At 49.6% G+C, this 15,672-nt stretch overlaps 1 protein-coding gene across 3 annotated transcripts in view; it reads right to left on the bottom strand.

The window, feature by feature from the left end:
- The window catches only part of PIANP (PILR alpha associated neural protein), a 114,621-nt gene extending 100,201 nt beyond the window's left edge, over positions 1-14,420 (bottom strand). The window contains exons 1-2 of one of the 3 annotated variants that reach the window (XM_077467122.1): positions 14,159-14,420; positions 5,911-5,961 (exon numbers count right to left, since the gene is read on the bottom strand). In XM_077467122.1, the coding sequence (XP_077323248.1) occupies positions 5,911-5,918 (8 nt within the window). In that variant the 5' untranslated portion in view covers positions 5,919-5,961; positions 14,159-14,420. Of the gene's footprint in view, positions 1-5,910; positions 5,962-9,431; positions 9,759-13,853; positions 13,983-14,158 lie in introns of those variants that run through there. The other 2 variants (XM_077467121.1, XM_077467123.1) reach the window with 2 other exon arrangements.
- Positions 14,421-15,672: the final 1,252 nt, after the last annotated feature.

Raw genomic sequence — 15,672 nt, 5'->3', positions numbered from 1 at the left:
CGCGTGTGCGCGTGGTACACGCACGGGCGAGCGTTAGTTCGTTTGGCGCCAGTGGCCCTTTTTAAAGGCACAGTTGCAGGGGTTCTGTGCTGTCTCGTCTGCAGCTTGTGCCTGAAGTTACCTGCTTACCTGCCTGCTACCTATCTGATACCTGACCCGGCTCCGTCTGACCTCGTTGACCTCTCCTGCTCCGACCCCGGCTTGTTTGACCCTTCTTGGACTGTCTTCCTGTTGCCGAACCTCTGCTTGTACCTGATACCTCTGCTGTCTCCTGCTTACTTCTGTGCCTGCTACCTTCGCATCCAGAAGATCCATCCATCCTGATTCCACAGTCTGCGGCCTTCTCCCAGCTGCTGTCCTGCTACAGAGAGTTCCTGCTCCAGAGGATTCTTACCTACCCAGCACCTGCTGCTGCACCTGGCTGGACTCTCCTACCCCGCTGCGCTCCGGTCTCCCTGTTCCCATTCCAGTGAGACCAGAACCAGAGCCGTAAGAGAGGTCCCCTTCCACTAAGTCAGACTCTTTACCTGAAGTCCTTAACAATTTGTGTGTGGCCAAGTCCGCTCAGTCGAAAAGTCCGTCAGAACTCTGTCGGAACTCCGGCAGAACTCCGGCAGAACTCCTTCGGAAGTCTGTCGGACATAAGTCCTCTCGTGTGTACGGGGCTTAACATGTTTTCCACCAAAATTAACATACCAGCATTGCTTGCCTCTAAACACTTATTGCTCGCCAGTGATGTGAACTTGCTACCATTGCTTGCTGAACATGCGAACATTGCTTGTCTCACGTAACATGCTAACATTGTTTTTTTATAAACCAAACCTCTGTAACACTTATTGCTTGCTCGTGAAGTGAACATGCTACAATTGTTTGCCTATAAACTGAACATGCTAACATTGCTTTCTTCTATAGAAAACAGTCTAACATTGCTTGTTCCAAACTGAACATGTTAATGTTGCCTTCTCCCAAACCAAAGTCTAACATTGCTCACCTCTAAACTGATCACTCCAACATTGCTTTCTTCTAAACTGAACATGCTAACATTGCTTGCCACTGAACATAACGTGCTAACGTTGTTTTCTTCCAAACCAAACCTCTATAATGTTTATTGCCTTTAAATCGAAGCTCCACCCAAAAGGGGGAGCTCTGCTTATCTGCCTCCTCTCCCCCTCCTCTGCTGCCACGTTTGGCACCTTTCGGGGAGGGGAGGGGGCAGCTACCTGGTTTTGCCGCAGCAAACTCAGCCCAAAGTTCAGCCCCCTGCAACGCACATGTGGGCACTGGCTGTGAAGCCGCGAGGCTTCACTGCCGACTTCCTCTAGCCGAGATGGTGGAGGCAGCACTCGAGAGCCAATTGAAAAATAGGTTAATTAGGTAAGTGCCCTAATATTAAATGTCATAAGCTACATTATTTGTAGCTGCTGACTTCTAATTTTTTTCTGAAGGAGCCTGGAGCTCCACTTTGAAGAATTTGACATTGCTTGCCTCTGAACTGATTATTGAAACATTGCTTACCTCCAAACAGAACACTCTAACATTGCTTTCCATTAAACCAAGCAGTCTAACATTCCTTGACTCTAAACTAAACATTCTAGCATTGCTTGCCTCTGCAATGAACACTCTAACATTGCTTGCTTTTAAAGTAAACCCTTTATCATTGCTTGCCTCTGACCTGAACTTTGCTTTCTTCTAAAATGAACATTGCTTGTCTCTTAACGTAACATTCTAACATCGGCTCCTTCTAAACCAGACCTCTGTAAAACTGCTTGCCTCTAAACTGAAAACTCTTACATTGCTTGCCTCTGAACTGAACACCCTAATATTGCTTTCTTTTAAAACAAGCAGTCTCACATTGTTTGCCTCTTGACTAAACACTCTAATATGTTTTCCACCAAATGAACATTCTAGCATTGCTTGCCAGTGATGTGAACTTGTTACCATTGCTTGCTAAACATGCTAACATTGCTTGTCTCTTAACCTAACATGCTAATGTTATTTTTTTTATAAACCAAACCTCTGTAACATTGCTTGCCTTTAAATGGAAAACTTTTATATTTCTTACCTTGCTAACATTGCTTTATTTTAAACCAAGCAGTCTAACCATACTCCCCTCTAGACTAAACACGCTTTCCTCTGAGAGGAACATTCTATCATTGCTTGCCAGTAAAATGAAAGTGATTGTAAGGGTTTGTTTAAAAGAAAAAAGAAAAATAACAAACATATCATACTTACCTCCACTGTGCAGCTCGTTTTGCACAGAGTGGCCCCGAAACCTGCTTCTGGGGTCCCTCTGCGGCTCTCGCGGCTCCTCCCCACGTCAGATAATCCCCTAGGAGAAGCGCTCTCCCGGGGGGTTACCTTGTGGATGCGCTCCAGAGTCCAGCATTCGGTGTCCATAGAGGCCGAATGCAGGACTCTGCCCCACCCCCTGGAGCCCGTGTCATTGGATTTGATTGACAGCAGCGGGAGCCAATGGCTGCGCTGCTATCAATCTATCCAATCAAGAGCCGAGAACCCCGGGCAGAAAGACAGTGTGCCCCTGCCGGGTCTAGTTATAGGGGTCAGGTTAGTAAAACGGAGGGGCTGGGCGGCCTTTCACTCCCAGGTGTTTTTTCACCTTAATGTATAGGATGCATTAAGGTGAAAAAATATGAACCTTTACAACCCTTTCAACTTGCTAACATTGCTTGCATATTAACTGAACATTCTAACATTACTTCTTCTAAATCAAGCAACCTAACGTTGCTTGCCTCTTAAATTAACGTGCTAACATTGTTTTCTTTTAAACAAACCGCTGTAACATTGCTTGCTTCTAACCTGAAAACGCTTACATTTGAACTGAACATTGAAACATTGCTTGCCTCTAAACTGAACATGGTAACCTAGCTTTCTTTTAACGCAAGCAGTCTAACATTGCTTACCTCTAAACTAAACATTCTAACATGCTGGCCCCTGAAATCAACTATCTAGCTTTGTTAGCCTCTAAACTAAACATGTTTTCATTGCTTGCCAGTGAAATGAACTTGCTAACATTGCTTTCTTCTAAACCAAGCAGTCTAACATTGCTTGCCTCTGAACTGAGCATTTTAACATTATTCTTGCTTGCCTCTGAACTCAACATTCAAACATTGCTTGTTCCAAAATGAACACGCTAATGTTGCCTTCTTTTAAACCAGTCTAACATTGCTTAACTCTAAACGGATCACTCTAACATTGCTTGCCTGTATACTAAACATGCTAGCATACTTTCCTCTGCTTTCTGCATTGCTTTCTTCTAAACCAAGCAGTCTAACATTGCTTGTCTCTAAACTAAACATGAATACACTTGCCTTTGAAATGAACATTCTAGCATTGCTTGCCTTTAAACGAAACACTTTATTATTGCTTGCAAGTGGAATGAACTTGGTAACATTGCTTGCCTATGATCTTAACATGCTAACATTTCTTTCTTCTAAACCAAGCAGTCTAACGTTGCTTGCCTCGAAACGAAACACTAATACACTTGCCTTTGAAATTAACATTCTGGCAAAGCTAGCCTTTATGATTGCTTACCTCTGAACTGAACATGCTAACATTGCCTTCTTTTAAACCAAGTAGTCTAACATTGCTTGCCTCTAGACTAAAAATGCTAACATACCTGCCTCTGAAATAAACATTCTAACATTGCTTGCCTCTAAACACCTCATTGCTTGCCATTAAAATGAACTTGCTAACATTGCTTACGTATAAACTGAACATGATAACATTGCTTCCTTCTATACAATACATACTAGCATTGCTTGCCTCTAAACTGAACACTCTAACATTGCTTTCTTCTAATATTTTATCTATATGTTTTAGGCAGGACATTTTAAATATTACTCTATTACTCTTTCTTCTAAACCAAGCAGTCTAACATTGCTTGCCTCTAAACCAAGCAGTCTAACATTGCTTGCCTCTAAACTAAGCAGTCTAACATTGCTTGCCTCTAAACCAAGCAGTCTAACATGGCTTGCCTCTAAACCAAGCAGTCTAACATTGCTTGCCTCTAAACCAAGCAGTCTAACGATGCTTGCCTCTAAACCAAGCAGTCTAACATTGCTTGCCTCTAAACCAAGCAGTCTAACATTGCTTGCCTCTAAACTAAACACTAATACACTTGCTTCTGAAATGAACATTCTAGAATTGCTTGCCTTTAAACAAAACACTTTATTATTGCTTGCAAGTGAAATGAACTTGGTAACATTGCTTGCCTATAATCTGAACATGCTAACATTTCTTTCTTCTAAACCAAGCAGTCTAACATTGATTGATTCTAAACTAAACACTAATACGCGTGCCTTTGAAATTAACATTCTGGCAATGCTAGCCTTGAAAGCTCTTTATGATTGCTTACCTCTGAACTGAACTTGCCAACATTGCTTTCTTCTAAACTGAACATGGTAACATTGCTTGCCTCTGAACATAACATGCTAACATGGTTTTCTTCTAAACCAACACCTGTAACATTGCTTGCCTCAAAACTGGAAATTCTTACATTGCTTGCCTCTAAACTGGAAACTCTTACATTGCTTGCCTCTAAACTGGAAACTCTTACATTGCTTGCCTCTAGACTGGAAACTCTTACATTGCTTGCCTCGAAACTGGAAACTCTTACAATGCTTATCTCTAAACTGGATACTGTTACATTGCTTGCCTCTAAACTGGAAACTCTTACATTGCTTGCCTCTGAACTGGAAACTCTTACATTACTTGCCTCTAAACTGGAAACTCTTACATTGCTTGCCTCTGAACTGGAAACTCTTACATTGCTTGCCTCTAAACTGGAAACTCTTACAATGCTTACCTCTAAACTGGATACTGTTACATTGCTTGCCTCCAAACTGGAAACTCTTACAATGCTTGCCTCTGAACTGGATACTGTTACATTGCTTGCCTCTGAACATAACATGCTAACATGGTTTTCTTCTAAACCAACACCTGTAACATTGCTTGCCTCTAAACTGGAAACTCTTACATTGCTTGCCTTTAAACTGGAAACTCTTACATTGCTTGCCTCGAAACTGGAAACTCTTACATTGCTTGCCTCTAGACTGGAAACTCTTACATTGCTTGCCTCTGAACTGGAAACTCTTACATTGCTTGCCTCTGAACTGGAAACTCTTACAATGCTTGCCTCTGAATTGGATACTGTTACATTGCTTGCCTCTGAACTGAACATGCTAACATTGCCTTCTTTTGAACCAAGCAGTCTAACATTGCTTGCCTATAGACTAAACATGCTACCATGCCTGCCTCTGAAATGAACATTCTAACATTGCTTACCTATAAACTGAACATGATAACATTGCTTCCTTCTATACAAAACATACTAGCATTGCTTGCCTCTAAACTGAACACTCTAACATTGCTTTCTTCTAATATTTTATCTATCTGTTTTTGGAAGGACATTTTAAATATTACTCTACAATCAAGTGACCATTTTATCTTTTAACTGGAAATTCTAACCATCCCTGAAAATGGTCATTGTGTACAGTGAATACTCTGACACTGTTTCCCCTGGTCTGGCATTGTTTCCTAGTAAATCATTCTCACATTGCTTCCTTACCAACACACGTTCTGAAAACATAACATTCTGTACAAAAAAAACAAAAAAACATTGCCTCTCCCGAATACTGTACCCCATAGATTTTTGCCCCCCTCTACTTCACTTTGACCCTTAAAAACTGCTCTGACACATCTGTGTAATTATTTATCTAGACAGTTATGCAATGGTCTCCGCGTTACCTTCCTTCGACATCCTTTCTCTTATTTATATTTATGTAATAGCTCCGTCGGTTACACTCGGCAGCTACATATATCCCCTTCCTAAAAGATTTCCCACGTCCCCCCTTCGTTACAGTTCTGCCCTCATCCCTTCCCAGTACATACCACTTCATCTTGGACGGCAGAGAGTTAACCCAAAGACGAGCTGATCATTGCCTGTAGGATGAGAATTCGGTTACTCAGACAGTCATACAATAACCTACACTTCCCTGATTGCATATTATTGTCTAAAAGATGCTTCCAGCTCCAGCCCACAGCCATGCAGAGCCCTCCCTGTATTTTCTGCCTGAACATTTGCAAGTGCAGGGGGGCCGGGAAACCGTCTCCTGACACCTGTAAGGGGGCTTCTGTGTCAGTACATATATTGTACATATATTGTTTTGTGTGCAGTTATTGGATGCCGCGTGCGCCATGTTGGGTTTCATGAACCGCACGCATTCAAGTGGTCCCAAAACAGAGCAAAGAATCTCAGATTAAATCTAGTTGGGTTCCCGGTGTTTAACGGCAGGGCTACGTTTGTTCCTGGGTCCATGGGAGAAACTGTCCCTGAGCCCATGGGTGCAACTCTCCCTAGGCTGTGCATACACTCTCCCTGGGGCCAAGGGTGCAACTGTTCTTGGGCCTATGGGTGCCATTTTCGCTGCTTGGATTCCCAGTGTTTCGCAACAGGGGGCGCAATTGTCCATGGGCTTAACTGTCTCATGGGTGCAATTGTTACTGGGATCATGGGTAAACCTGTTCTTGGGTACATGGTTGCAACTCTCCCTGGGTCCATAGGTGTGATTGTTCTTGACTACATAGGTGTCGCTTTCCCTTTTCCCCAGGGCATGTCTGCAACTGTCCCTGGGACCATGGCTGCAACTGTCCCTGGGTCCATGGCTGCAACTGTCCCTGGGTCCATGGCTGCAACTGTCCCTGGGTCCATGGCTGCAACTGTCCCTGGGTCCATGGCTGCAAGTGTCCCTGGGTCCATGGCTGCAACTGTCCCTGGGTCCATGGCTGCAACTGTCCCTGGGTCCATGGCTGCAACTGTCCCTGGGTCCATGGCTGCAACTGTCCCCGGGTCCATGACTGAAACTGTCCCCGGGTCCATGGCTGCAACTGTCCCCGGGACCTTGGCTGCAACTGTCCCTGGGACCTTGGCTGCAACTGTCCCTGGGACCTTGGCTGCAACTGTCCCTGGGTCCATAAGTGAACCTGTCCCTGGGCCATAGGTGCAACTCTTTCTGAGCTACAGGTGCACTCTCTCTGGGTCCATAGGTGCAACTGTTCCTGGGCCCATATGTGCAACTGTCCCTGGGCCCATGGGTGCAACTGTTCCTGGGCCCATGGGTGCAACTGTTCCTGGGCCCATGGGTGCAACTGTTCCTGGGCCCATGGGTGCAGCTGTTCCTGGGCCCATGGGTGCAACTGTTCCTGGGCCCATGGGTGCAACTGTTCCTGGGTCCATGGGTGCAGCTGTTCCTGGGCCCGTGGGTGCAACTGTTCCTGGACCCGTGGGTGCAACTGTTCCTGGGCCCGTGGGTGCAACTGTTCCTGGGCCCATGGGTGTAACTGTTCCTGGGCCCATGGGTGCAACTGTTCCTGGGCCCATGGGTGCAACTGTTCCTGGGCCCATGGGTGCAACTGTTCCTAGGTCTATAGGTGCAACTGTTCCTGGGCCCATGGGTGCAACTGTTCCTGGGCCCATGGGTGCAACTGTTCCTGGGCCCATGGGTGCAACTGTTCCTGGGCCCATGGGTGTAACTGTTCCTGGGCCCATGGGTGCAACTGTTCCTGGGCCCATGGGTGCAACTGTTCCTGGGTCCATAGGTGCAGCTGTTCCTGGACCCATGGGTGCAACTGTTCCTGGGTCCATGGGTGTAACTGTTCCTGGGCCCATGGGTGTAACTGTTCCTGGGCCCATGGGTGTAACTGTTCCTGGGCCCATGGGTGCAACTGTTCCTGGGCCCATGGGTGCAACTGTTCCTGGGTCCATAGGTGCAACTGTTCCTGGGTCCATGGGTGCAGCTGTTCCTGGGCCCATGGGTGTAACTGTTCCTGGGCCCATGGGTGCAATGTCCCCTAGGCCCATGTGTTCAATGGGCCCAACAAAACTGTTTCTTGTGCTTTTATCCAGCATCTCTACTTCATCAAAGAAGTGTTTTCTTACTATAAGATCTTTTCATAACTCCTTGAAAACATTTTTATATCAATTTGCTACCCTTTTGCTGAATTTCATAGTCCATTTTTTTTCAATTTAATTGTAAACCCAATCAATAAATCTCATATAAGCTGCTAAAGTCATTTCAAACGAATTTTTTTTAAAATCTACAGCTTTCGCTAAAGGAATACCTGTAATGAAGGCCCTCTGTGCAGGCACTTCCTGTTATAGGGTGACAACGCTCTGTCCCTTTCTCTGAAAGTGCTGCCGTGTTGTCACTCTGTCACGCAGGCTTCAGGTGGAGAACACATTACTCAGGCATGGTCCATAAGGGAACCTGTCCTGTGCAAGCCATGCAGTCATTGCCGGAGGGCCTATAGACAGAAAGAAGTTGATTTACTAAAGGCAAATAGACTGTTGCACTTTGCAATGAGCAGTTGCTCCAGAGCTTAGTAAATGAGCAGAAGCTGTGCTGACCTCGATCGTCCAATCATGTGCAAGCAAAAATGCTGTTTTTTGTTTTTTTTTTTCATTGTACGCGATTGGGTAGTTTTTGCAAAATTAAGCTTTACCTCAACTACTAAGCTCTGGGACCTTGGCTGCAACTGTCCCTGGGACCTTGGCTGCAACTGTCCCTGGGTCCATAAGTGAACCTGTCCCTGGGCCATAGGTGCAACTCTTTCTGAGCTACAGGTGCACTCTCTCTGGGTCCATAGGTGCAACTGTTCCTGGGCCCATATGTGCAACTGTCCCTGGGCCCATGGGTGCAACTGTCCCTGGGCCCATGGGTGCAACTGTCCCTGGGCCCATGGGTGCAACTGTCCCTGGGCCCATGGGTGCAACTGTCCCTGGGCCCATGGGTGCAACTGTCCCTGGGCCCATGAGTGCAACTGTTCCTGGGCCCATGGGTGCAACTGTTCCTAGGCCCATGGGTGCAACTGTTCCTGGGCCAATGGGTGCACCTTGCAGAGTCCACAGTCTATTCGCCTTTAGTAAATCAACCACATAGCGTCTGCAAAGAGGCCGCAGGAGATCAGCAGCACTGAGATGCAACAAAGGATGAAAACAGGGGAGGGGGGAAATATCTATCCATGTATCATACATAGTTCTTTCGCAAACCAAATGCCATCCAGTTAGGGTTTACATCTGCTTTTGGTCCGCAGCTGTCAGGAAGGGCTAGCCAGTACCCAAGATGGTGGCCGAAGAATACGACCTGTGACCTCAGCCCCTGTCAGAACACCTCCGGTGCATCTGCGCTCCCCTGTGCGCGCAGGTGTGCACACGTGCGCATTCTCTGGAAGGGCATGGCAGTATTCATGATGAGAATCCAAGACAACCTGTCAGACTGCCGCCTGTGCGCATGCGTGCATCAGCGAGCACACGTGCGCATGCGCGTGCACACCCAGTAACAGGCTTATTAAACTCTGCCAGTGCACAGACTCAGTGCTGTCTGCTCTACAGTGTTCCCGCGTGTTCCTGTTACCTGCATCTTGATTCTTGTTCCCCGACCTGGTTTGCCTCTGACGATTCCTGCTATCCGCCTGCACCCGACCCGGCTTGTCTGACCACCGCACCTGCCTGCTCCTGCTGCTGCCTCGCTGCCAGCCCATCACCGACCCAGCCTGCATCCTGACTATTCTTCTGCCTCCGCATCTGCTCCTGACGTGTCCGCCAGTGTATGACCCGGCCTGCCTGTACCATCCTTCTCTTCTGCCTGGAGAATCCTGCTGAGCTACCGCTCCTCCTACAGCTGCTTCGTATTCCGCGGTCTGCAACCAATCAGGCACTCGTGCGACTCTGCACTCCTGCGCTCCGTGTCTTCTCTACCGGGGGGGGGGGGGGCTCGAGTCAGAGGTGTAAGAGAGGCCGCCAGATGCATATCAGGCTCTACCGTCGGGTACGTGACAGCAGCACAATTTTTGTAGCAGGGCCCCTGGCTTTTAGCTATTGCAAAGAAGATGATTCGCACACTGGTTGCTGCTCTTAAGAAGCCTTCATGGAAAACCACAGTGTACAAACGCAGATAAAATCAGTTGACGTGTTTCAGCCTATAAGGCCTTAGTCATAACTATGGGTTTATGACTAAGGCCTTATAAGCTGAAACGCGTCAACTTATTTTATCTGCGTTTGTACGCTGTGGGTTTTCCAATAAGATGAGGGCTTCTTAAGAGCAACAACTGGTGCGCGCATCATCTTCTTTACACTATCTACTCAGCTAATGACTGTGGATCGAGCCCCCCGGGAGCTCTGTCATCAATATGTGATATGGGGTAGTAGCACCGATTCTTCTGTTTGCGGCTTGCAGCCTATGCCTGTGTTTTTGCTCTGATGCCGGACCACAACAGTTGTGAACAATTCCCATAGATGTCATCAAAGCTTAAAAAGTCCCAAAACAGCAAAACGGGGGGCACTGTGTAATCATCTGTGCTCAGGCATGTACTGACCATCGGGACTACCAGGAGTTTCCCGGTGGGCCGATGGCTCAGTGGGCCAGTCAGGTGCAGTCCTGGAACCAATCATCTCTGACAGTGAGTGATTGCGATTTCACTCCTGTCAGGAGGATCAGCTGCCTTCACTTGCTGGCGAGAGCATTAGACTTTCTGCTCCCTCCAGCCTGCAGGGGGAGATAGACAGCCGGCAGACCTTCCTTCCTCTCTCCCCTTGTCATGTAATTTATCACATGACTGGAGAGAGGAATGAGATGCTGCCTTCAGAACTGTGAGTGCACATAGGAGGGGGAGGAGAGGGGGACACTCTGATGTAAGGGGGCTGCTGGTGATGGGGACACTCTGATGTAAGGGGGCTGCTGGTGATGGAGACAGTTTCATGAAAGGGGGCTGCTGGTGATGGGGACACTCTGATGAAAGGGGGCTGCTGGTGATGGGGACACTCTGATGTAAGGGGGTTGCTTGTGATGGGGACAGTCTCATGAAAGGGGGCTGCTGGTGATGGGGACACTCTGATGAAAGGGGGCTGCTGGTGATGGGGACACTCTGATGAAAGGGGTCTGCTGGTGATGGGGACACTCTGATGAAAGGGGGCTGCTGGTGATAGGGACACTATGAAGAAAGGGGGCTGCTGGTCATGAGGACACTCTGAGGAAAGGGGGCTGCTGGTGATAGGGACACTCTGATGAAAGGGGGCTGCTGGTGATGAGGACACTCTGATGAAAGGGGCTGCTGGTCATGAGGACACTCTGAGGAAAGGGGGCTGCTGGTGATGGGGACACTCTGATGAAAGGGGGCTGCTGGTGATGGGGACACTCTGATGAAAGGGGGCTGCTGGTGATGGGGACACTCTGAGGAAAGGGGGCTGCTGGTCATGAGGACACTCTGAGGAAAGGGGGCTGCTGGTGATGGGGACACTCTGAGGAAAGGGGGCTGCTGGTCATGAGGACACTCTGAGGAAAGGGGGCTGCTGGTGATGGGGACACTCTGATGAAAGGGGGCTGCTGGTGATGGGGACACTCTGATGAAAGGAGGCTGCTGGTCATGAGGACACTCTGAGGAAAGGGGGCTGCTGGTGATGGGGACACTCTGATGAAAGGGGGCTGCTGGTGATGGGGACACTCTGATGAAAGGGGGCTGCTGGTGATGGGGACACTCTGAGGAAAGGGGGCTGCTGGTCATGAGGAGACTCTGAGGAAAGGGGGCTGCTGGTGATGGGGACACTCTGATGAAAGGGGGCTGCTGGTCATGAGGACACTCTGAGGAAAGGGGGCTGCTGGTGATGGGGACACTCTGATGAAAGGGGGCTGCTGTCATGAGGACACTCTGAGGAAAGGGGGCTGCTGGTGATGGGTACACTCTGATGAAAGCGGACTGCTGATGGACACACTGATGTAAGGGGACTGCTGACGGGACACTCAAAATTAAAGTGGGCCGGCCTGGATGAAGTCCAGGGCCAATTTTTCGCCCCAGTCCAGCCCTGTCTGTGCTGCAAGGTGACCGCACAAGGAGGACGGGGAAAAGCGACCTGTCCCAAGGCCAAATGTAAAGGCAAAGACTGGAAATGTATATAAAGGTCAGTTTGATATATAGAGCCGACAAATACAGCCGCAAAGGCCATTCGCACTCAGTGGCATCACTAGGGTTGGTGTCACTCGGTGCGGTAAAACATGGTGTCACCCCCCTCCACCAATTATAGTCGCCCCTTAGTACAGACCCCCTTCCTTTAGTAGACCCCCCTCCACTAAGTATAGACCCCCCTCCATCAGTACAGCCCCCCCTTCAACCTAATATAGTTCTCTCTCAGTACATACCCCCCCCCCCCACCCCCCGCACTGAAAGAGGGTTTTCAGGATGAACAAAAAAAATGCAAAATGGAGCCAGGGCTTCTATCACCCGCGGGATGCTGTCACCCCTGTAGTGGGTGGCACCCGGGAGCGGACCACACCCCCTGCACTCCCCTAGCAACGCCACTGTTCGCACTCATTATCTTCTGAAATATCCCTTCATACAATGCTAGGATCCCGTATTTTATTGCCGGTATCCCGTATTATGTATATTGGTGGAACCACGGTCCCCGAACTTCTAAGGAAGGTGCGAATCAAAGCGTGACTTTGTCTTATCTCTGTGTCTTGGGTGGAGGTTCTGATCTGCAGATGATTGCACCAGTAATGGCCATCCTAACGCTTTTATGGAAATGGTAGTTTAATAGCTGACTGAGCGATCTTATCCGGCGTAGATGGTGATAATTGCCATAGCGCGCGTGTGTCTCCAGCCCAGCCTAGATCCTCTACCTCCTCTGCTTGCACAAAATATGTATGCAGAGCGACTGGTGTCCTCAACGCCAAAACAAGGAAAGACCAGCGAGCAAAGTGCAGTAACCCGTAGCCGTCTGCGACCAACGGCGGGTGGATTTTTTTTGCATGCCGTCGTTAGCCAACCCATTGGCATTCGGAGGAAGGAGCCGAAGAACGGTCATTTCATAACCACGCACAAAGGTTACCGGTACAGCATGCCTGTTTATACACCGAGCAGACACCACTTGGCACCGGCCTTATCCGGAGCGGGTCGTAGCCCGCGTCCGCCGGCGTACAGTCGCTTCCTGATTGGGCCGGGAACTAGCCCCCCGATGGGCGACGGTCGTCTCACGTTTGCTTAATAAAATAAAAGCAACGCGCAAAGGGTCAGCTCGAAAGGAAAAAAAATAAATACTTGCGTTGCCCGGGCTGCTCCAAACTGCGATGGTTGGCGATGCTCTCCGCGCATTTCTTATCTCCCGGGATTTATATGCTGCCGACAGCGTCTGCTCAGCGCGTTACGTTACATGTGCCCTTTACAAACCATTGCCCTTCGCACCGCCTGCCCCGAACTGAGGTTTTGTGCCAGAGACGGTCGTTACGACCGATCGACCGTCCTTCAGCTAGAACTTAACCTGGCGACAGTAAAAATCCGATTCGTTTGTGCGCCTCGCGCGCCGGGCCCCCGCTGCCCTTTTCAAAACGGTGATCGCTCACAGCGGCCAATAACAACAAAAATCGCAATGTCAAAAAAAAAAAAAGGTAAAATAGAAATGAACCCCCCCCCCAGGGAAATACACAACAAGTTGCTGCAGCTTATTGCACTTTCTTGCCGCTCTTTGCGCCGCCTTTAGCAAATAAGCCCCCCCTTCCCCCCCCCTCCCCCCCTGCAAACTTGCAAGTTGCACATAGGAACTGACACACCCACACGGGATGCACCGGCAGGGTGACACACACACATGCACATACATGCATAGACAAGCACACGCATGCACGATGCAGCTACACCCAGCTGTTGCACCTCTGCACAACAGGTGGATGCTGCCGCTGCCACACAGACGAATAACGCTCCGCCACACGCAGCACACGGAGAACTGAATGTCACAGCTGCAGACAGGCAAAGACCGGACACCACGGGGGGGCTCATGCAACTGCTCTGACCTCAGTTTTGGGGGTGCAGGCTGGATTTTGAGGGGGGTGCAGATGAGGGTGACGCTTCTCTGGAGTGTGTCTAGCTGGATCAGTGAGCGCTCCTTCCTTCTCCCACTTTCACTCCCACCCCCCCCCACCCCCCCCACCTCTCTCTCCCTTCCTTCCACTCTTATTATCTCTCTCCCTCCCTTGCAGACTGTCTCCACCTTTCTCTTCTGCTCTTTACCCTTCCTTGTCCACTGTTGCATGCAACACTCTGCAGTGTCTTGGGAACAGAGGGGTTGGGGGTGGGGGGTTGGGGGGGGGGGGGGTACCTGAGTGCTGCTCAGCCTCTCCAGGAGATGAGGAGATGAGTTATCTTGCACAGCAGGTTCACTGAGCAATGGTCTGCTCAAATGAAATGTTAATGGGGGGGTGGAGAGGGTTAAACGCGGTGGCGATGGTCTGCAGAGCCGTGGCTGCATTCATGGAACAAGTTATTACAGACGGGGACAGGCTGTACAGAAGACGAGAACGCCTATGTCTCCTCTCCTCCCTGTCTCTTCACCACTTTTCTCTCAATGACTCGCGGACGTCTGTCTTGTCTGTCACCCCCCCCCCCCCCCCCCCAGCCGTGTCACCTCCTTCTCTAGCATTGTCTCAATGGCTCTCCCTCTACATTGCACTTTACAAGTCCTGTCTGTGCGGCTCCTTCCTCTCTCCCTCGCTGTCTCCTTGTAAGATGCTAGAGGTTACCATGGAGACGGAGGAGGAGAGGAGAGGAGAGAACCTCGCTGGTACCAGCTGTCTCCATGCCTCCAGATGTCCCCCTCTCTTTCTGCAGATCTGTGAAATCTCTTCCTGTGTGTCTCTTATTGTGCAGGTCTGTCCGTCCAATCCTCCTCTCCTCCAATCCTCCTCTCCTCCATACCGTCCTCTCCTCCTCCTCCATACCGTCCAACCCTCCTCTCCTCCATACCGTCCTCTCCTCCTCCTCCATACCGTCCAACCCTCCTCTCCTCCATACCGTCCAACCCTCCTCTCCTCCATACCGTCCTCTCCTCCTCCTCCATACCGTCCAACCCTCCTCTCCTCCATACCGTCCTCTCCTCCTCCTCCATACCGTCCAACCCTCCTCTCCTCCATACCGTCCTCTCCTCCTCCTCCATACCGTCCAACCCTCCTCTCCTCCATACCGTCCTCTCCTCCTCCTCCATACCGTCCAACCCTCCTCTCCTCCATACCGTCCTCTCCTCCTCCTCCATACTGTCCAATCCTCCTCTCCTCCAATCCTCCTCTCCTCCATACCGTCCTCTCCTCCTCCTCCATACCGTCCAACCCTCCTCTCCTCCATACTGTCCTGTCCTCCTCTCCTCCATACCGTCCAACCCTCCTCTCCTCCATACTATCCTCTCCTCCTCCTCCATACTGTCCTTTCCTCCTCTCCTCCATACCGTCCAACCCTCCTCTCTTCCATAGTTTCCTCTCCTTCATACCATCCAACCCTCCTCTCCTCCATACCGTCCTGTCCTCCTCTCCTCCATACCATCCTCTCCTCCATACTGTCCTCTCCTCTATACCGTCCTCTCCTCCTCTCCTCCTCCTCCATACCGTCCAACCCTCTTCTCCTCCATACCATCCTCTCCTCCATACCGGCCAACCCTCCTCTCTTCCATTCCGTCCTCTCCTCCTTACTTTCCTCTACTCCTCTCTTCCATACCGTTCTCTCTTCCTCTCTTCCATACCGTCCACTCCTCCTCTCCTCCATACCATCCAATCCTCCTCTCTCCATACCATCCAATCCTCCTCTCCTCCATACCGTCCTCTCCTCCTCTCCTCCATACTGTCC

Source organism: Lithobates pipiens, unplaced genomic scaffold (genome assembly GCF_037356315.1).
Source record: "Lithobates pipiens isolate NorthernLeopardFrog02 unplaced genomic scaffold, aLitPip1_a1.2 Scaffold_47, whole genome shotgun sequence".
In the NCBI taxonomy this organism is placed as follows: domain Eukaryota; kingdom Metazoa; phylum Chordata; class Amphibia; order Anura; family Ranidae; genus Lithobates; species Lithobates pipiens.
Note: the sequence above shows the minus strand (reverse complement) of the source record. Positions and strands in the feature narration are given on the sequence as shown.